Genomic DNA, 23,860 nt, shown 5'->3' on the forward strand with positions numbered 1-23,860 from the left:
GCATGCTATTGTCCATCGTGTGCAGAAGAAAATTGGAATGACTATGAGTTGGCTAAATGGGTGGAAAAATGGTATATACAGGTTTTGGACTCAACTGACACATATCGTCCCCCACAAGCACTAGAAATGGTAGAGATGGATTTGTCTATTGACTTTGACCACTTGTTTAATCTAGTGCAACCTCATAATATATATATATATATATATATATCTTTGTAATTTCAATTTGTAACTTTATAACTTTTACCTAAGTATTTTCTAAATTAATGACCACATTTTGTACATTTATCACTGTAGGCCATGCTTTTTTGTTATTGCACCTAAAGACAATGAAGAAGGGATAGATTATTATTTGTGTCGTGTCCAAACCAAACAAAAATTGGATCACTTGGTTATAGATGGTGAAGGTTTAGAGTACCATATTAGTGTGGTGGTTGTAACCAACACATGGCTTAGACGATATTCTATGAAGAACCCTAACTTGTGGTTATTCGAGGATTGGAAAATAGAAAGAAAGATTATTCATTATTCGAACCTAGTTGTTGCATCAAATATCCACTTGATAAAGTATGATGGAAAACCACATAATAAGATTCTTTAGAAAGTTCATGAGTCAGAACATGAGGCAATACTTGAGACATTAAATGTAGAGTAGATCCAGTTGGTTCATTAGATTGAATAGGGAGAGAGGGAGAGAGAGAAAGAGTGGTCAATTGAATCCTTCATGTCATTATAAGCTAGGATACCAAATTGAACCAAATGTTAAATTTGAGGAATTTGAGTTATTTTGTATGAAATAAGGAGTTTGTAGGTCTTTAGATAAATTTAAATGCCTTGGGGTCTTTGCAAAAAGATTTAGGTGTCTAGGAGGTTATTAAAGAAAAAATGTCAATGTTGTCATCCAAAAAAAACTCAAAATGACAACTTTTCTTGCTAAATAATTGAAAAGGAAGTTGAACGTTGGCATAACCATTTGAGTGATGGTTATGGTTGTTGCAGGCAAAGAATACATGTTTAAAAATGTTGTACATGGAGAGGAAAACATAGTTGTATGTTAGCATAACATAGTTGTAAATGGAGTTGTAGGAAGGAGAGGAAGAGTTCCATGGGGTTGAGTTGATTCTATGAACCCATCTTCAAGCACTTGCTTTGGAAACCCAACCTAATTAAGCCTATTAGGTATGTAGACTAAAGTGGAGTTTGGGTATGTTGGAATGGAGTTAGCCCTTGATCCTTTGGAGTCTTCAAGAACTAGGTAAAAGGTATTTGAAAAGGTGATAAGTTGGCCTTGTCCTTTGGAAAGTTTGGAAGTTTTCCAAGGAAAACGAAATTTTGACCTACTAGGATTTCTAGGCCTAAGTTAGGGATATTGATCCTTTGAAGGTGTTGGGGCCTTGAAAGTGAATGAATCCTAGTGGTGTAGTCCTAGAAATGTTGAATCAAGTCTAAGTTTGAAGTCTTGAAACCTTTTTACTTGTTTTTCCTTAATTGGCCTAGTTGAGGGCAATTGTCCCTAAAGCCATATTTTGATCCAACTTTTCCAAGAGACTTAGGAAAAGGGAAGGACATTAGGAGAGTGGAGTCCACTTGGATAAGTAAAGGTCATCATTTGGAAAAGGCTTGTAACCAAGAAATTATCCTGAAGTGGGTTTGGGTACCCTTAGAGGTTTAAGCACCAAGTGGCAAAAGTACACTGTGTTCTCTGCATCAATAAGGGTCATTAGACCTAAGTGTGATAGCTAGGTGTAGGAAGTCACAATGTATTTGGAAGTGTAAGTAACTGGCCTAAAATACAGGCATGCCTTACCATAGGGCAATGAGAAACTTAAGGGATAAGTCTCTAGCTTAGGGAAGGGTCCTTAGCATGGAATTGCTAAGGGATAGCCCATTTAACAAGTTAGAAGTGTTAGAAAGTATTTTTCATATAGTAGAAGTTTGAATTATATAGGCAGGGATAGAAAAGAGTAAAGAACATATTGTTTCATCTTAAATAATGAAGCATATTGAGATCTGACTTTCTTTAAAAGGGTTCAAAGGTAGATTGAAGGTCATCACCAACATTTTTTTTTTTTAAGATAACCTTTCAATATGTTGCTCTTGAGTTTTGTTTGGTAAGAATTAAGTATAAATCTACACAAAAATCCATTTTCATTATGGCTTATGTCTCTTAGTGGTGCAAGAGCACTCTCACATGGAATGATGAAATAAGGGTTTTTGGGCCTCTTAGGTTCACCTTTAACCCTTTCGTGTGGCCCATTAGCAATTTGGGTATATTATGAACTCGTTGCTCAATCATCACAAGGGCACAATTTATGTAATTTGAATGCATATACTTATAATCTAGGTTCTAATAGTTGTGGTGGGTCAATCTAGACTCATTTGAATGGTTAAAATGCCTTTTAGGCACTAAAATATGAAAAATGCATTAAAAGTACAAAAGTTGCTATGCAACTTTGCAACTTTTTGCATAACTAAGAAAAAATACTTCTAATCTTTTCTCCAATAGTCACAACCTTTCAAATATGGTTGGATCAGTTGGGGAAGACCTTCATATAGCATTTTTAGGTGGGTGGAAGGTACAATGTACATTTTTGGCATTGAAATCAATAAAAACAACCTCATTTTCAACATTCTAGGCTATTTTTTGCATGGTATGGTCATCTACAGATGTCTAGGGATCTATGCTTGGTATGGTTGGATAGATATTTGAATCACCTTTCTAATACAATTGGTTTGAGGTCTTCAAATGCTGTAGAACTTAAGTTATTCATATTTTAGTGCTGATAGCCTAAAATTCAAGGGTTTCAAGGGTTTTGATTGAAATCAAGATATAATGTGAGATTCCACCATAGGAAAATTATGGCCTTTGGTGGAATCCTTGTATTTTTAATACACTTTAAGATGATTTTAGTTTTAGGTGATAAGATGTAGGGAGAAGGAAGAAACATGATGCCTTAGATGTATATACCTTGTATCCATCAATACACAAACCTGCTATCCTAACATTTTAGGCCCTCAAAACTTCATATTATGGTCTGTAACTTAGTAATCAGCATTTTTGGATCATTCCTTAACATCTCCAATTGGTCTCATGTTTTGAGCACATGTTTAAATGGTACCTCCTTTGTAAATGTGGCATAATTAGGCCTTGTGTCTAAATGTTATCCCCACGGGTTTTGACAATTTGCTTGCTAATCGGATCTCTCCACTTTGGAAACTAATAGTACATCAAAAATAGGAAGTAATCTTGGTGTTAGTATTTTCTTTTCATGCTAAGTGTACAAGTTGCAGACCTAAGTCTCATTCCTTGGGCTACTAGGAATCCAAGAGGTTAATGAAGGAACTATGTCCTTTTCTCAGTTTGGGGTCTTCAATTCTAGTCAATATGCCTATTTTGATATAAGAACATCATTTCTTGAGTCTAAGTTCTTGATTCCATGTTTGGTGTAGGTTTCTTGTATTAAGTAATATTTGTTGTCAAGGTGCAAGTGTGGGGTCTTGAGCCTTGTTTGGGTTGTCAAACCTTGTTAGGTTGTTCTTGTAGGTTGTACTCTCCCAATCTACCTTGTTAGTACTCTTCCACTTGCATTACTTAGGCCCCTTTTTTATGTCTTTGAATGCCCTTGCATTATCCTCATAGTTACTAGTGTATAGGTTGATATTTGAATCTCAACATGTGAATAGTTTGTCTTAGTTCTTATATTTAGTCAAGGTCCTTGACATCAATTACAAATCATAAGTTACATACATTAACAAAATTCAATTGGGTCTCACAAAATTGATTGCAATTTTTCTCATGCCTAAGTGGTTGGCAAGCCTTAAGACCCAACCAATAAGTCATCCTTCTATGTTGATAGGCACGCATTGTAATCAAGTCTCTAGGAATTGATTGCAAGCTCTTTAAGCATCTTCATATGCCATTGTGTTTAGTCTTGCATTCCTAAAATCTAGTCTTGAAGACCTAATTGCATATCACCCTCTTAACACAATCATAGTTAAGCATTTGAGACTTGACTACATATCAACATGTCTTGAAGCTATAGGAACCAATTACATATTGTATCTCTTCTACACTTGCAATCAAGTCTTTAGGGTATGATTACATATCTTATTTATAGACACTTTAGGTAAAGTGATGTAGAACAAGATGGGCCCTTCCAAGTTCTATGAGAAATTACTCTGAACAATGTGTTTTCCCAAAGGTTTTTGAATGCAACCTTAAGGCTTAAGTTTCCCAAATCATATAAATGACTTATCCAAAGAATTCTTAGTAATATAATGGTTTTTAATACCCTAATACAAACCAAATAACCAGTTTACCAAATACCAAGAGACAATCTCTAAGGTAAACCAATCTTCCCAACCTACTAGGCCTACAACCCCCAATTAGCCCTCAAATGTTGTCCTCTTGCCTTTTTTTCCACATTTTTTCATAACATCAAGAAAATAAATTGAATATTAGGATACCCATTTGGTCTCTCTATAAAATATCAAAATATGAGGTATGGTTGTTTTGGACCAAGTCTCTATTGTTACACTATGGGCCACTTTTTAAGCATAAAACCCCCTCCATTTACAAAGGAACTATATGGAATAACTATCCCCCAACCATAAAACTTGGTAAAGTATCTTAATATGATCCTAAATTGAGGATTCTTTAATTGGATTGAACCCATCAATTCTTTATATGTGCCTTCTATGAAACCCTCACCAAACAAGGCCAAAAACTAGGGCCTCTTCAAATCTTACCAAAAAATCACTTCCATGACCTATTAGTTGATCCTACACCATGTTTATGATGGTTAAATTTATTGTTTTGCATAAAACCATGCCCTCCTTTAGGTAGATCTCCCACTGCTATACTTATGGCATCAAATTTAATGCATTTTCATGCACCCAAGCACTCCAAACTTGTCTGGTTGGATCATCATCTGCATCTTCTAACTATTCCCTATATTCATATGCATAATTACATACGATACATGTTAATGATCCATCCCTAAGTCACAATTAGAACAGAAAAGGGATGGTTACATCATTTTTCTTAAAGGAAATTGGTGTAGGGCACTAAGCAAAATGGATAGTGGTCCTAGTTTTGGATTTGGAACATTAATAAGAATGTTGTAATAAGACCAAAAGTTAAGGTCAATTGGGCTCTAGGTGCCATTATAAGCCAAAGTGCCAAATTGTACCAATGGGTCAAAAATAAGCAATTTTTTGTGGTTTTTAAATGAAAAATAGGATTTTTGTGATCCTTAGAAGGTTTTAATGGTCCTTAGGGTCATTTGGTCAAGTCCTAGGTGTATAGGAAGTTAATTGTCAAAAATTGTCAAAAATTGCAAAAATTGTCAAGCAAAATTGTAAAATTGCTCACAACATTGCAATATGGTTGCAAAAATGGTTGTACATTGGTATAATCATTTGAAATATGGTTATGACCATTGAAGACATAGATGACATGTTTAAATATGTTGTACATGGAGAGGAAAACATGATGGTATGGACTAGTGAACATTTGCATGAATAAAACTCTGATTTTCTATCATTTCCACTATTTTTCTATGTTGTACAAAACTGTACAGATTGGGAGAAGGGATCAGTTGATATGGTTAGATAGGCTGATGAACTAGGCTTCACTTTCTTTTGGTTTGAAGGATTTATCTTTCGATTTGTTCAAGTTATTGTATTTTCTTTTCAAGTTTCTTGTTTGGGGACAAATTTGAGGGTTTTGGCAAACATGTGCCTCTAACTTGCAATCCCACTGTTGGAATTTAATGTCACTTAGAGGGATGCATGTTAGGGGAGTGTACTTTGATATGGTAGAGTTTCAGGCCTGGAGGAGAAGGTTTCATATTTTTACCAACCAGCCCTAGGCTAAACATCCCTATGTGTTAAGCCCAGATTTGTAGGAGTAGTGGTGATTAGACTTCCAAACCAACTAATCTAACCCATGAAAAGGGTAAAATGGAGATGTGGCATGGGGAGGAAGAGTTCCATGTAGCTGTGTTGGTTCTATGAACTCATATCGTAAAACTTGCTTTGGAAAGTGAGCCTAATTAGGCCTGTTAGGTCTATGAACCAAGTGGGAGTTAGGACATGCTGGAGTAGGTTCATCCCAAATATTTTGGAGTCTTCAAAAACCTTATAAAGGGTATTTAAAAAGGTAATTTTTTTGATACCTCATTTGGAAAGTTTGGAAGTTAGCCATAAAAAACTGATTTTGGGAATTTGGTCTTTTGTGGGTGTTAGAACCCTAAAAGTGCATGAATCTCTATGGTATGAGCCTAGTGATGTTGATCCTAGCCTCAGTCTAGAGTTTGGAAACCATATTTCACATTTTGCCTTATTTGGCCTAGTTGAGGGCTAGTGTCCCTAAATCCTATAATTGACCCAAGTTTTCTAAGAGCCCTAGAGAAAGGGAAAGACCTTAGAAAAGTGGAGTCCACTTGGAGAGATAGTTGTCAGCATTGGGTAAAGGCTGGTAAGCCCGATTGGCATCTTGCAGTGGGTTGGGTGCTACTAGGCAGTTAGGAAGCTTTTGGTGAAAGAAGGTTGTAAGCTCTACATCAGAAACAATTTCAAAATGACTATCTACAACACTTCATCTAAATAAATGAAAACTTCAAATTGGACCTAAGTGTGGTAGTATGGGTATTGGATGCCATTTATTGCAAACTTGCAAACAAGAAGAGTTTTATTGTTGCATTTCACCAATCTCACTACGTCCATGTTCATTGTTCTCTTTTCACTCATGTTTGGGGGAATGTTCCTAGTGCAGAGCAACAAGGCTCTTGGTTTATATTTTTGTTTTCATGTTTTTTTACATACTTAGGCTAGAATAAACAACCCTTGGATGAAAAGTCCATGGTTGTCAAAGAAAGACACCATTTTGTATGCTTAAGGCACTTCATCAAATTTATAAGCAAAAGTTTCTCATTAAGAAAATTTGATATTTTTAATGCTTTTGGTCAAGAAATCCTAGGACTAAGTTGTTTTTAGTTGGTTAGGTATGTTGGAACCTTTTCCAAGTCCTAGAAGTGGAATCAAGTGAAAAATGTAAAAACTGCACTTTTTGTGCAAAGTTGCATTGTTGAAAGTTGTGAAAGTTCCTCAAATTTGCAACTTAGTAGGAAAAGGGTTATAACTATTAAAATATTGGTTCTATCCATTAAAATATACATAGGAGATATATATACCTCATTTGTGAGGTCTAGAGGGCATTAATATATAGATTGGAAGAAGTTGCAAAGAAAGACATTCAATTTTTGAATCATTTTTACTGTTGTTTGCATGCTCAATGAAATGTATGGACTTTTAGACCAGATGTGGTGGATTTTTGAGATAGATCTTTGAATCAATTTTTTTTTCTTCTAGTCTCATAATTCTACGTGTTTTCTAACTTAAGTTATTGCATTTTTAGTGAAACTAGGTTTTTAGGAGAACATTTTGGTACACACAGCAAAAATGGGCCTCTAACTGTAGTTTCCTTGGTTGAAATTTCATGCCCACTTGGAAAATGGTATTTAGTAGGGTCCCTTTTAAGATTTCAAGGTTTCAAGATTGGAGGATGTGTTTTGTGATTTTTCCAATCAAGCCCTAGTCAAGTACCATGAAGGATTTGACCTCTTGTAGCGTGTTGATTTGTGAATGGCAGGAGTTTGGAAATCGGTGAAGGGCTGAAATTTTGAAAATAAGTTATTTTAGTGTTGTCAAACCTTCTTGAGTATTGATTTCATTTTCGTGACACTGTTTCCTACTATTTTCTTTGTAAACCAATCATCTACTTGACTGGGACATGTTTGGGAACTAACAATCTCCATTTAAGTTGAAGTCTACATTTAAAGGTGGCAATGAGATTTTTGTTATTCTATTAAGATCATTCATATATTTCAATGATAAATTTGAGGGATCATGCCCAACTTGAGTATCCTGGCTTCCCAAGTCCTGTAAATGCAAAGTTGTCATGTCGCCCAAAAAGTTGCCTGAGCAACTTTTGCAATTTTTGTAAAAAAGTTGCATATGGAAGTTTGGGAAGTCGTAACTATATATTCTTAGGTAAATGAGCATGGGAAACATTTTTTTGAAGGTTAGAAGGTTTCCAGTTAGATTTGCATTTTTAAGCAACTTTTACAACTTTTGCAATTTTGCACAAAAAGTGCAACTAATGCAAAGTTCACTAGATTTCACTTCTAGGACTTGGAAAAGGTTCCAAACTATAAAAAAGAATATGAAATCACCTAATCCTAGGTTCTCTTGACCAAGATCTCAAAAAGACTCAATTTGTCCTAATTAGCAACTTTTGCTCATATCTTGCACAAAGTGGCCTACGCATACATATCTTGCTCATATCTCTCTCACCATTCATCATGGGATCAAACTGTCTATTTCGTTAGCTTCGGGTAGCTTGGTAAACCCTAGCCCCAAGCTCATCCTGTCCCATTGATTGCTCAAATTTTCTTGAGCTCGCTAAACTGAAATGTCCCTAAGGGTCATTAAATGCCATAGGGCAGCGATCTTTGACCAGGCATATCTCGGAGCTAGTGCAAGGTATGGATGTGATTCTAGGTGCTATAGGACCATGTTTTAGAGACCTACAATAACCTCTCACTTTTTGGAGATCTTATCCAATTTTGATTTTGCGATGCCATCTTGGGTGATGCTGAAACTTGTATTGTTGGCCAGTACAAAATTTCCAACTACCTAATCTCCCTCACCGTTTGTCATGGGATCAAACTATCTATTCCATTAGCTCTAGGTGTCTAGGTAAACCCTAGCCTAGAGCTCATCCAGTCTCGTTGAGCACTCAAAAATTCTCGAGCATGCCGAATTGAAACGTCCCTATGGGTCACTAAATTCCATAGGGCAGTGATCTTTGATAGGGCATATCTCGAAGCTCATGCAAGATATGGATGTGATTCTAGGTGCTATAGGACTATGTTGTGGAGACCTACAATAATCACTCTCACTTTTTGGAGATCTTACTCCATTTTGATTTTGTGATGCCACCTCGAGTGATGCTAAAACTCATAGTGTTTGCCAGTACAAAGTTGCCAATTGCCAAATCTCCCTCATCATTCATCATGGGATAAACTATCTATTCCATTAGCTCAAGGTGGCTGGGTAAACCCTAGCCCCAAGCTCATCTAGTCTCGTTGAGCACTCAAACATTTTCGGGCACGTCGAACCAAAATGTCCCTAAGGGTCATTAAATGCCATAGGATAGTGATCTTTGATGGGTCATATCTCAAAGCTCAAGCAAGAAATAAATGGAATTCTAGGTCCTATAGGATGGTATTATGGAGACCTATAATAACCTCTCTCTATTTTTGGAGATCTTACGCTATTTTGATTTTGTGAAACCATCTCAGGTGATGTTGAAACTTGTAGTGTTGGCCAATACAAAGTTTCCAACTACCAAATCTCCCTCACCATTCATCGTGGGAGCAAACTATCTATTTTGTTAGCTCTAGATGGTTGAGTAAACCTTAGCCCCAAGCTTCTCCCATTGTATTGAGCACTTGAACGTTCTCGAGCACGCTGAATCGAAACATCCCTAAGGGTCACTAAATGCCATAGGGTAGAGATCTTTGGTGGGGCATATCTTAGACCTCGTGTGAGGTATGGATGCAATTCTAGGTGCTATAGGACCATATTGCAGAGACCTACAATAACCTATCTCTCTCTTTTTAGAGATCTTACTCCATTTTGATTTTGTGAAGCCATCTCGAGTGTTCATTGTGGGATCAAACTATTTGTTCTATTAACTCTGGGTGGCTAGGTAAACCCTAACCCCAAGCTCATCCCATCTTGTTGAGAGCTCGACCATTCTTAAGCACACTAAATTGAAATGTCCCTAAGGGTTACTAAATGCCATAGGGTTGTGATCTTTGATAGGGCATATCTCAGAGCTCGTGTGAGATATGGATGTGATTCTAAGTGTTATAGGACTGTGTTGTGGAAACCTACAATAATCTCTTTCTCTTTTTGGAGATTTTACTCTGCTTTGATTTTGCGATGCCATCTCAAGTGATGTTGAAACTTGTAGTGTTGGCCAGTACAAAGTTGCCAACTACCAAATGTCCCTCACCATTTGTCGTGGGATCAAACTATCTATTATGTTAGCTCTAGGTAGCTAGGCAAACCCTAGCCCCAAGCTTGTCCCATCCCATTGAGTGCTCGAATGTTCTCAAGCACGCCAAATCGAAATGTCCCTAAGGGTCACTAAATGCCCTAGGGCAGTGATCTTTGACAAGGCATATCTCAAAGCTCGTGCGAGGTATGGATGCAATTCTAGGTGCTATAGGACCATGTTGCAAAGACCTATAATAACCTCTCTTTCATTTTGGTGATCATACTCTATTTTGATTTTGTGATGCCATCTTGGGTTATGTTGAAACTTGTAGTGTTGGCCAGTACAAAGTTGCCAACTGCCAAATCTCTCTCACCTTTCATCGTGGGATCGAACTGTCTATTTTGTTCTCTCTAGGTGGCTAGGTAAACACTAGACCAATGCTCATCTCATCCCATTGAGCACTCAAACATTCTCAGGAATGCCAAACTGAGTCATCCCTGAGAGTCACTAAATGCCATAGGGCAACAACCTTTGACTGTGGCAACTAGATATGTCATCTCATCCAATGATGGAGACACATGATAGAAGGTAAAGGGGTGATCATACACATCATTTTGAACATGTTATTATTTTATGGTAATAAGTTAATCCTTGTTTGTAAGGTCAAGGAAATTGAGGTCACCTATAAACCCAAATTGCCTTAGTCCTAACGATTTTCCTTTTTTTGTTGTTTTTGTTAATAAGTTGACTGAATAAGTGTTTTGAGAGTCATTACACCTTATATAGCTGCATGTCATCACTAAATGGAGTTAGTGAAAGATGTTAATGATCTTCTTGGTTGTCTTAATAGTCATTTCATGGGTTTGAAATATAACCACTTCCCTTTGTGAAGAGTTGTCCAAAAATCAACAAATTACATGTTGTTGGAAAGAAAATACAGTAATAGGATGTTGGAAGATTGTTTTCACTCATATAATGTTGAAGAATCTCTTGGAAGGTGGTGTAGTAGCACCCTTTCAAGGCTCCCACCATATCATTTTTGGTGTGATGAACCTTCTTGGAGAAGTATGTGAATACAATAAGGGCATTCAACTCATGCCTGTGTGTCCAAGCTAGGATAGGTCTTAAATTTTCCTCTTTGGTTGCTGTTGTCACTTAGGTTTGCACCCTTATCCAAGGCCTATGCGTGAGGACAACCTAGTGAAACATAGAAACAACCTCTAAGCTGTGGGACTTGAACTGCGAGGTTGAGTCTCCAGAGAAGGCCGGCTTCCTCTTACTATGAGGGCGCACCTATCTACTCTTGGAGAGGAAAAGGGAGGAGGAGAGCACAAAAGAAAATCTACCTAGTCTTATCGAAGGAGGTGATGCACCAAAATAGAGTATTCAGACTTCATTTCTACCCATATATGCACTACAAAACCAAGATAACATTCAAAAGACATACACACCCAGACTTATGTCGATCAATAACCACATACAAATCAGGAAACCAAACTGAATAACACAAAGAAAAGGATTTCACTTATATATTATCCAATAGGCCAAAAATAGACACAGTATGCGAGCCACAGATCTCAACAATACACCAATAAGAGGCAAGATGGATACACATACACATCAATGGCTGAAGGAGATGATACAAAATGTTATACAGCTCAGAGACAAAGGGAATTTTACATTGCAGACCTGCGAGCAGTAGCAGAGAAATCAGAAAAGGAGTCTTTTTAGAAAAGATCACAAAAATGCCTTTATAGCTTAGGCATAACTGAAGATTTTTTGCATTACATTTACTTCTCAACTACTGGCAATAACCTCTCACCCTGAAAATCTAATCAAATACCTGGTGGTCTCGAGTACCAAAATCTGATATTCCTTTGAGAAAGAGCTTGGAGAAGACAGAAACGGTGCCATAACTGTGCTCTGACCAGGTAGATGGATCGACTGAGACGATGGAGTGTCTTTCTATTTTTCACATTCATTTCTGGTGGTTAGGATTGATCATGAAGATCAGATCGGCAAGATATCCCTCGGTTTTCCCTTTTTTGGTGCATGAATCAGCAGAGCTGGCAAGTCAACGTATCCTTGGCATCAGAATGAGCCACGTGGACCAATAGCTTTTTACCCTTTTGCCACCCTGCTAAGTCTTCCCGTGTTGACCACCCTTTTATTGAACTAATCGCGCCACCCCCAAATATTAACGCTAACTATGACGGTTACACTAACTGCCAGTCAACCGTCAATCTTGACCGGGCCAGTGAGACACGTGTCATCAGGGCGCTATGTCGCCAATGTATACATCATGTAGCTTCTTCATAGCGCGATGGCGCCTGCCATCGATCGTCTTGATCTGACGGCTATGAAAGATCTGTCCCTCTTTACTACGCTGGCTGCATGGAAATATGGCCCCACTAGGACACATGGCACCAGGGCGCTATGTCACCAATGTTATCTACCGAGCAGTTCCTCATAGCGCGATGGCGTCCACCGTAGATCTATCTTAATCTGACGATCAGAACCACGTTGCTCTCTACACATCATTTCCTCTGAAAATTGCTGGGCTAGTGAAACGCTGTGCTCTGACACGTACACTTGGCACCTCCCTGCTGGCCATTTGAAGCGTTGACCTAGCAGATCCAAGACTTGACCCCATGGAGTGGCCACATGTCGACTAGGCGCCATGTCGCTATGAGAAAATTGAGGTCAAATTCCCATAGCGCCATAGCGCCCAACTGATGACATGTCCTCTGATTTGCACGTGGCTCCCTCTGATTCGCCACCATGGCGCCGGGCTTTCTGACTGTGCAGATGAGGTACAAATGGGACCCAACTATCTGATCGCTCCTACCGTTGATCTTTTCTGTTGCCCCGAACCTTGCCGCCGACATTGAGACTCACTGTAGAATAACCTCCGGTCAGCCGGGCGCTATGTCGCTATTGGAAAACTTATGAGTTTTTTGATGGCGACATGGTGCCTTGCCGCCTTTTGAACTTACCGGCCCTTGAAAACTGATTGTCCGCTATAAGACATTTCCGGTGACACAACCTGCCCGCCGCCAGACCTTTTTCGTCGGGCGCTATGTCGCTAACGTAAATCTCGCACAACTTCGCCATAGCGAGACAACGCTAACCATTGATCGCCTCAGATATGGCAGCAGAGAACCTGGGGACCTAGAAACTTTTACAAGGTTTGATCGCTTAGATTTTTTCAATGTCTCTTAGGCATTAAAATAATATTAATTCTGGGACTAACCATTGGACGGGCTGGACATTTGAAATTTGAATCTTTGGCAGGTGAACAAATGATAACAGTTGCTACTGAGAATGGTACCTTGAATTTGGGTTGGTATCCTAGTTAGCTCTTTATTGGGGGAAGGTTTATTTAGGATTTTTTATTGCATTTTAGGCATGGATGTGCATTAAAACAACCTTCCAAGGTGGACTAATTGTTTAGAAGACCAAAGTGCATGAACAATGCAATGTTATGTAAATCTGCCACCTTATAGAAGCGATGTTATTATGAATTTGGGATTCTTAGGTGAAGAAAGATAGTGAAATTTTCACTCCCAAGGATGTTTTGGGAAGGCATAGCATGGTCTTGAAATGTGAGTTAAAATAAGACTACCTGAGCAATAAAAATTGCCCCAAAATTGCTTGCAATTTTAAAAAGTTGTTGGGCAACTTTTTCCAGTTGTTGCTAAAAGACCTACTTTGTAAAGAAGCTTTGAAAAAGCCCTAAAACCTATCTCTAACCTAAGGAGCAACCCATTTATTCTTGGAGGAACCATAATCAAGGGTTGGCAACTCATTTCTTGTACAAATTCGTACTATTGGAACATATGCAGCAGACTGTGATTGTTTTAGCACAGATTTTACTGGTGTTTAATCTTGTTTGGAGGCAAATCACATGGCTATTATCATTTTGTTGCATGGTGTAGTTCTCTTATTGTTTTCTTTCCATTTTCCATGCATTAGTTATAATTTGTGACCAAGTTTTGAAAGGTTTTGTAAATTTCTTCAAAGATACCTGTCTACTGCCAGTTTTGGAGTTGTATATCATGAAAGGGCTGTAGGTAACCACCACTAACATCATCAAGATGTACTCCTCTCTTCTGTGTCTTCTCGATAGCATCTAACCAGGTTGTAATTTATCACAACATATCTATAATAGAATTATAAGCATTTCTTCTATGTCAAACCATTTTGAAAATAGGTTCCTACAAGATCATAGTTCCCTCTAGAAGTTATAGGTAGACTCAAATCTTCCACCCTACAACCAAATCAACTAGGGTTCTCCACAATCTGATTTGTACAAAAAACCGTCCCTCTAATACTACCTAATACAAGGGAGAGGATGATAGGTATGGCCCCAAGGCATGCCTAACAAACAAAAATCCTTTCATAGATCACATGATAAAAAAAAAACACAAAGAGACACTACCAGAAAGGTGAGAGGAACAAAATATAAGATCTTTTATTAATTTGCCAAATTTTTATTACACATGTCCAACCATGAGGCTTTCCGAGTTACTGCCAAGTAAAAAAGTTTAGAAATAAATCAAAATGTATCCAACATGTGAGATCAGTATGATCTTCTTTTCCCAATTTCAACTCATAGCTTACTGCTATCCCCCTTTACTACCTAGATCTAGACTAAGACTCTTTATTTATACTATCCAAAACAAATTACAGAATATTCTAGACCATCATATGTTGAAGGCTGACCAAATAATAGTCTACATGTATCTTAATGATCGATCCAGTATATTAAATGCCTAACAAAATGTAAATACATAAGTCAGCTCTCAAATAGGAACCAAACAAAAAACTTGGAGAGAAAAAAAATTGAGCAACAACAAAATGGTCACCAAGGCACTCTGTGAATACAGAACATGTACAATCTGTGAATAAATAACCTGACACGCTCTGAAAATGAAGACAAGAACACATCCACAAAGCAAATCAGCAGCAAAGTCACCGAGCAGGTCCATAAGTGTAATTGAGCACACATCTACGGAGTAGGATAGAAAGGTAACACAAGATGCTCATGCATCATAGATGGATCTAGAAAAATAATAGTAATGATTCTTTCTCAATAAGATTGAACTTTCTATCTCAAAGGAATAATGAAGACAAAGAACCTCTCTGGAAAACTGTTTTGATTTTGAAGCTCACTCCTAAGATCAATTATTTTTATTAGGTGGTTGATCATAATAAAATTTTAACACTGGATAAATTTTCTAGATTAGGATTTATGCTCCTTAACAAATGTGTTATGTGCAAAAATAATGTTGAATCCATAGCTCATATATTTCTATATTGTTCCTTTTCTTATGACTTATGGGGTTTAGTGTTTCACTCTTTATAGACTCAATGGGTGATGCCAAGATCTATTACTCAAATGATTTACCTTTGGCATAACTCCCTTCTATTGCACCTAGTTCTTGTTAATCTTTGGCTTCATATTCTTCGCACCATAGCATGGACTTTTTCAAATGAGAAAAATAACAAGATGTTCAGAGCAAAAAGAAAACTATTTCTTGCTTTATTTTAGATAGTGAAAAGATCTATAAGGGAAAATATTTTTCCTATGACCTATCCAAAGAGTATTTCTTTTCCTTCTCTTATTGATACTAGAATAAAGTAGAACTTGAATATTAATGAAAGTCTCATCAATTTGACTTGGGCAAGTATATGGAAAAGGAAAGAAACTAATGTTAGGATAAACCATGGACAGAAATAAAAAACTACATGCAAATATAACCAATAACAGAAAATAATAGAACACACAGAAATGAACACAAGGCACCAAGATTTAACGTGGTTCACCCAATCCCTGGGCTACGTCCACCAAACAACAAGTCCGATCTTATTACAATCCAGTGATTACAACCTGATTACAATTCGTAATCCCTTACAGCTCAATATCACCACAAGAACCAATTTTGTATCACAACATTATGAAAAATACCCAACCCTAAGCCCTTTTATACAAGTATTAAACCGCTTTAGGGTTATAACATGTCGGCCATAATATGTCAGCTACCATGTCGGCTACTGCCCAAATTGTTTTTTTCGGGGCGATGCCCCAAACCCCACTATTTATGAAGTATGTACAATACTTTCCTGATCAGTCACCACAATCTAACAACTAAATGGCATCCACTTGATGGGCAAGTATATGGAAAAGGAAAGAAACTAAATGGCATCCACTTGATACTAATTGGTTGAAGTATAATGTTGATGGATGTTCTAAAGCAAACCTCATAATCTCAGGGATGTGAGGTTTAGTAAGAAATAGTGAATGTCAAATCATTGTGGGTTTTTCTAAAAATATAGGTGTGAATTCTAACAACTATATTGAAGGACTAGTATAGTGGAAAGGAATAAAAAATCTACAAGATTTAGGAGTAGGGAACATTATAGTGGAAGCAGACCCAAATCTCATTGCTAATATCCTCTAAAGGAAGACTAGAAGCCCATGGAGTATCCTAAGTCTAATGGAATATTGTAGGAGAAGACTAGCTACTTTCAAGAATACTAAAGTTCAACATACACATATGGAAGGAAATAAAGTGGTTGACTATCTAGCTAATTGGGGGCTTGACCATTCAGAAGGGAAACAAGTGAATGACAAAGATTTCCCAAAGGACATGAGGATTATTCTGATAAATGATATCACATCAAAGTTGTAAAGAGAGTGAGTTGGAGAATGCAAGTTGGTCTTGTGTTCTTTCCATGAAGATATAGAATAGCCACTTAAATGGTGAAACTTTAGTCATATAAGTCTTTTATCTCTATGATATTCTTTTTTTTAAATATGAACGTTGGCAGGAAGGCTAAAGCCAATGACTCGGTTCACTTATTGTTTTTAAAGAGTTAGAGTACTAAATGTAGAATGTCTATCTTAAAAGACATAAAGATGAATAAGTTTAAAGATTTGTTAAATTTTGGGTTACCCAAAGCCACTTATCTTAATATAATTGCCAAGTACTCAATTACTTGGGAGATTTCAATTACATGTGGGAAAGATCAAAAGTATGATTTTTTATTGCTTAAATTAAATTCCCCATTTTATGATAAAAGTTGGAGTGCAGCTAAGCTAACATGACGAAGAATCATAACATAATTATAAGTTATTCTATAGGTTCAAGGCCCTTCCCTACCTTCCTTATCAAAAACTATATATTTTAAGCCATCATAAGCTATTGCAAATCATATATTTAAGTAGTTATAATGTTGAGATTGGCAGCACAGAAAATACTCAATAGAGTTGTCTAGCCATTGAATAATTCAAATTATTTTTTGTGAATTATAATCTGAATATATTATTTATTAATAGAAAAAGACTATTCATAAATTTAAAAAAATCCAAATTGACAGTGCAAGGAATACCCAATAGGGTTGCCTAGTCATTGAATAATTCAAAGGCAGCACATTAAGTGAAGCAAGCTGTGATAATACGACACTTAATTAGTATTACTATAATAAAATGGCTTAGCTAAAACCTAAGGCATCACGCAAATTTACAATTGTAACGCATAATTTAGTGAAAAGGCCAAATATTTTTGTGCTGTAAGTTTTCTTGTTTTTTGGGGGAGGCTTTGGCTCCCCGTTATGGGATACCAGCAGCTGAAACTTAAATATGAACTCTGAAAGAAGTTTTTCTTAGCCCAAACAATTGCTGTATTAATAGATACATTGAACTTTCCTTTTCTCAATTGTATTGTAAGCAGGGAAACCAAATTGAAGAGGAGAATGCCAGACTTCACTTGAAGGTATCTATATTTTCTCGAATTGGCGTTTGTATTTCGTTACACTGTATTTCTTCTGATTGATAAAAACAAAGTACAACTGTACAGGTTCAACAGTTGAATGAGCGCTCCAATTTGGAGAACAGTACTGCAGTGGAATTCTTGTTGATTGAGCCTTCGGAGACTCATGATCGTCCTCAGTCATCTGAAAGTATACATAATTCTTTCACTTCCACGAGTCAACACAAATCAAGCACTATTCAACACAATGAGGCTGCAGACACTTCCTTGCAATTAGGGTACGCTGCTTAGATTTTCTATAATCTGCTTGCTTCGAATAATCTGGCATTATTCCATGTTGATGTAATAAAATCCCAAAGCACTGTTACATGTTTCAGGTTCCCCAGCTGATGCCTGGTTTGGTGTTCCCTCACATAACTGATTAGGAGCTTATCACCTGAATTATGATGAGAATCGTTTTATATACTTTCTTTCCACAACGAATGGTAACATAATGTCACGAATATTAGATTTAGAATATAATTTGCCACAAATATTAATTTTAGAATATACTTATAATCTGTAACTTTAATTCTGATTTTATCATATGATAAAACAAGGATATGATATCTCGTTGGCAGAGATTCTCATATTTCTGATTTCAAATTCATTCGTACAGAGCACAATTATCATATAAATGTGTTGGCATAACAGATGTGACTGTTCTGTGGGACAAATGGTAAATGACTGGACTGTGTCTTTTACTTCAGTATGTTTCAAATGCTGTCCTATCTTTTTTATGCTGTTTTCATTATGTTGTCTCTGGTCTCTGTTATTACTGGATTATTGTACTTACTGAATTAGTAATGTACTAAATTGTGTCGGACTGTGCTGTGGTTGGAGTCCAGTGTGATATTATATGAACATGTCATTTTGTGATTGAGACTCATGGTTTTAAGCTAAGATTGCTGTTCTAATGTAAGAATATGATCTATTGTAGTTCTATGAATGTGAGGTAGTCGCAATATAATGGATTAAAATGTTTATGATTAAAGGAAATTAGTTTTTACAAAGATCAGAAACCCAAGTCTTTATAACAAAACCAAAAATAGAAGACTGACACCTCAAAACAACCTGTACAGGCTTTACGGGACTATGATTTTTTTTCTTAACTATGCTATCTATGCTATCAATAGGGGTGATACTCTTCTTTACTTCATAATATTATAGCAGCTTAGTGTTGGATAGTCTAATTGTCATGTGTGCTCATTTTATATTCTTTTTATTTGTCTTTTTGTTTTCTCTTGAAGACTGGTGTATAAATATGAAGGCAAAGCTCTTTGTATTCAAACTATAAGCTGCTATGACTGAATAAAATATTTGCTCTGCTCTCCTAATATAAAAGTAGCTACAAGTTGTGATAAACCATGATAAATTATATATCTGTTGTCTCATTTTTATGATTAATTTCTAATTTTAACAGTCCAGCATAAAAGCCTTCTCATTCTTCTCCCTGCTATCATCTGAATCCTCAGCATGGCCTTTGTTCTTGTTAACTGTACCTATATCCATGAGGCGAGCTTTCTTGTTCGAATTCACACTAACTGATGACTAAGCAGAGCTATCCTTTTGCATTACTTGTAGAGCTGATGCAGGAGCATCACCTCCACCATCAAATTTCATATAGTGAAATCAGGTCACAACATGGTGATTGATTATTTTTATTGTAATGTATTCGACAAGGAATGGTATCATATTTGTAACTGAAATCATGAATAGACATAAGATAGGGGAACGGTTTGTAACCGCCATGATAGTCTTTGAATGGGCATCTTTTGTAATCAAAGGGGAGGTCGATTAGAAGCAGTTGCAGAATATAGTGAAAGTTAGGAAAATATATGGGCTCTCTGGTTTCAAACTAGAGAGCCATTCTTAGTTGCAGTCATTTGAATCACATGTGTATTCAGAATTGAATTTAATAGAAATGTATTTTTCTGAAGTTTTATGTGTTCCCTTTTGTTTTCTCTGTCATGAAGAGTAAAACGATGATAAATGAATATATCGGGTTTGATAGATGATTCAGTTGTTATTGTGGTGGAAATATGTCCAAGGTTTGAGTGTTTTACATCAAGAGCCTCTTCCTATTCAATAAATTTCTTTAAAACCCTCGGCGGTATTATCCATGACCATTTTACTAACTGCAATTATTCGCCCTCAAAGAGTCTTCAAGCTTGTTAATACACTACTGATGGTCTTCCCTCAAATCGCTATTACCCTTGGCTAAAGTTTTGTCACTTGCTATGATCGTATCAAGACTCTGGTTTGAAGGTGAAGATCTGTCATTCAATTCATTTATTTCAGTAACCATCCATGAAAATATAGATATATATTTCTATTGTATTTTTAACATTTATATTCATAATAAGATTTTACTAAGAATTGATGAGTCCCTCTTAATTGGAGCTTCTTTATGTAAAATTTTCTACAGCTGTAACTTGTAGAACAACTAGCTCTAGTTAAGAAATAAGCATAATTTGCGCAGATCAAGAAAAACAGAATTACAAATAAGAGAAAACAGAGAATTTAGAAAACTCCTCACATTCTTAAAAATTGTTTGAATACAAGAAGCATTAACCATGTTTTATAGAAACTAAACTATCCTAAAGAAAACATGCAAAAGAGCATGCATAGTACTCATCGTTAAAATCATCGTTAAACATTAATTATTGTGAGATCTGCACAGTAACTAAGAGTTTTCTACAAATTATGGATGTAATATATCGAGCAGTTAGAGTTAACTAACTCTAACACTAACTGACGAGAATAGAAAACTAATGCATAGTACTCATCGTTAAAATCATCGTTAAACATAAATTATTGTGAGATCTGCACAGTAACTAAGAGTTTTCTACAAATTATGGATGTAACATATCGAGCAGTTAGAGTTAACTAACTCTAACACTAACTGACGAGAATAGAAAACTAATGAAAGGAGATAAGAGGGAAAATTTAGAAACCTCTCTTTAAGATCTACACAAAGACCATGGAACAGTTTTCTGAGGCTTCATACATTTGAGATTTCTTCCTACATATTCCTTTCAAGATTGGGGAGACTTCATTGATACAACTTCAGTTTTGTCTCTTCCTAAAGGGAAGAATGTTGTTCAAAGATCATGGACCACCTTCTGCACATAGTTTCAAGCATCTTCCATTCACTACACACCGTGGAGGGATCTATCTTCTCCTCTATTCCACTTTCTTGGAGAGCTTCATGGGGTCAAAGAAATTGTAGTACAATAGTTTTATTGCTTTAGTAATAACTAATCTGAGGGGAGGTTATATTCCCACTGGGTTTTCCCTCTTTTCTCCTTCCTTTCATTATTTTTTCATCTCCCCGTAGTTAGACTTGGGACATGGGGATGGGCGGGGTGGGGGTTGTTAGCATAGACTTTAGTGGAGTAGTTTGCGGACAACTTCTATTATGTTCATGATCGACATGCTTTCTATGTAATTAGCAGATTTGTCTCTCATGCATAAGTCTCACCAATGACGTCTCAAGATTGTATTAACCTATGTCTAAAGGTGAATAGATAGTAGTTTTCATGAGAAGAAACTACCCTCCACATGATTTACGATGGAAGAAGAGGCACAGATTAATGCAATCTTGAGATCGCATTAGTGAGAATTATGCATGAGACAGGAATCCACTAATCACAAAGAAAGCATGTGGATCATGAACATAGTAGAAGTTGTCCACAAACTAGTGTAGTCTACAACAGTAAAGTTTTTCACTAACACCCCCCCCCCCCCCCCCCCACAAGTCAAACTAAGGAGAGAAATAAAAAAAATGAAAGAAAGGAGAAAAGAGGGAAAATCCAATAAGAATAAATCCCCCCTCCCCCAAAATAGATGTTACCAAAGCAATAAAACTATTGTACTACAATTTCTTTGATCCCAAGAAGCTCTCCAAAAAAGTGAAATAGAAGAGAAGATAGATCTCTCCACAGTGTGTAGTGAATGGTAGATGCTCAAATTGTGTACAAAAGGTGGTCTATGATCTTTGAACAACATTCTTTCCTTTAGGAAGAAAAAAACTTGAATTTGTATCAACGAAGTCTCCCCAACCCTAAAATATCATGATGTATGATGGCTTTGAAAATTGTTCCATGGTCTTTGTGTAGATCTTGAAATGGCTAGAATCTTTTAGAAAATGATGTAGAATGTAATAAAAAGACATTTTCATCACCTCAAAAAGAAAATAAATATCCTCAAAATATTGCACAAATGTATCCAAACTCATATTAATCTATGAAGAATGACCATGTAGAGAAGGAATAAGAGGGTCAAATGGCTCCCTCACAACAATTGATGAAGAATCACCTTCATGAAAGAGAAGATATATAAAATTAATACCATCGTCTAGATTTGAAATGAGCGATTCTACAAAAAAAAAAAGATATGTCTGATAGAAATTGATCCCAATGAATTGAATTTGGAAGATACAAATGATCCTATTGCAAAGAATCATTGGAATATTTCAATGAAGCAACTCTAATCTCTGAAGAAACAACAAGAGCATTAGGGTTGTCAATAAATTGATCATCCAAGAAGGATGTGTCCAAATCAAAGGGAGCAACTAAAATCTTAGTATCACCCATAGAAGTCTGGTTATCTAAGGAATCATCACTTTCAAATGAAGAATCAATGTCTTCTTACAATTGTTGGATGATGGCCCAAGAAATGAAAGGAAACTCTATATGCTCTATATGATATTAAAAAACAATTCTCATAAATAGTAAGACATATTAGTCCATAAACAATATGATTACTATTAAACCATGCAATTTTCTATTTATAATAGATCTTGCTCAAGGCAATGATTCAATATCCTTTTTTTCCAAGACAGATAATTCTCTAAAGTTAGGTTGACAACATAAGGATGCAAATAAATAATAGACATCACTGATCTCCCCAAAAATGGAACTTTATATCAGTTCGTGATTACAAAAAGAAACAAATTAACAACCCCCAATCTAATGTAAAAATTTCATCATAAACAAGTTCTAATCTACAATACCTACAAATAAAATAAATGCTTCTTCTTCCAACTCCTGTGTGCTCTGATACCATGTAAAAATTCATCTAGCTATAAGTTGTAGAACAACTAGATCTAGCTAAGAAAGAAGCATAATTTGCACAAATCAAGAAAAACAGAATTACAAACTAGAGAAAACAAAGAATTTAGCAAACTCCTCACATTCCATAAAAATTGCTTGAATACAAGAAGCATTAAGCATGCTTTGTAAAAAGTAAACTACCCTAAAGAAAACATGCAAAATAACATGCCCAATATTCATCATTAAAATCACCTCTAAACATAAATTATGATGAGATCTTCACAATAATTGAGAGTTTTCAGAAAATTATGAATGTAATAGATTGAGCAGTTAGATTTAACTAACTCTAACACTTTCTCCATGTCAATAGGGATGCCCATAAGAATTGCCATATCGATGTTTCCCATACCTTGAGAAGGAGAAATAGGGGAATTTGGTGTCTGACTTAGTATAAGGCTTTATGATGATTTTTCTAAATAGGACAACTTCCTCCTATCCCTAGTATAGAGTGGCTCGAAGAGTTTTTGATTTAATTTTGTTTTATCGAGAAGACAAAACTAGTTTGTCCTTTCCCTTTGACAATAACACTGGGGTTCAAAGAATCAAAAGCATTATCATAGGATCCTATGTAGTTAGAGACACTACCATTAAAAATAACAACTTTCTTATGAGTATGGGAAGTAGAGGAGGGATGTTTCCTTCTATTCAAACGAAAAAACTCATCATGTCGTCAAAATTAACTTACTCTTGATCTATGGAAGTATCCATATAATGTATCCTAACATTCTTCTTAATCAAAATGACCATTTTAGGGAGTGTTTACTTGTAAATGAATACCCTAGCATACTCCATAGCAAGTAAAATCAATTCTTCATGAGGAACAAAAGGGAAGAAAGATTTTGCATGAGCATGTCGAC

The 23,860-nt window shown here is 36.2% G+C and overlaps 1 protein-coding gene across 1 annotated transcript in view; it reads left to right on the forward strand.

The window, feature by feature from the left end:
• LOC149533954 (MADS-box transcription factor 22-like) overlaps positions 1-18,227 on the forward strand; it is a 299,590-nt gene extending 281,363 nt beyond the window's left edge. The window contains exons 5-6 of the mRNA XM_089806333.1: positions 17,809-17,850; positions 17,944-18,227. Coding sequence (XP_089662459.1) covers positions 17,809-17,850; positions 17,944-18,138 — 237 coding nt within the window. The 3' untranslated portion in view covers positions 18,139-18,227. The remainder of the gene's footprint in view (positions 1-17,808; positions 17,851-17,943) is intronic.
• Positions 18,228-23,860: the final 5,633 nt, after the last annotated feature.

Source organism: Cupressus sempervirens, chromosome 10 (assembly GCF_028749045.1).
Source record: "Cupressus sempervirens isolate cs-2001-9-10 chromosome 10, ASM2874904v1, whole genome shotgun sequence".
NCBI classification, from domain to species: Eukaryota; Viridiplantae; Streptophyta; class Pinopsida; order Cupressales; family Cupressaceae; genus Cupressus; species Cupressus sempervirens.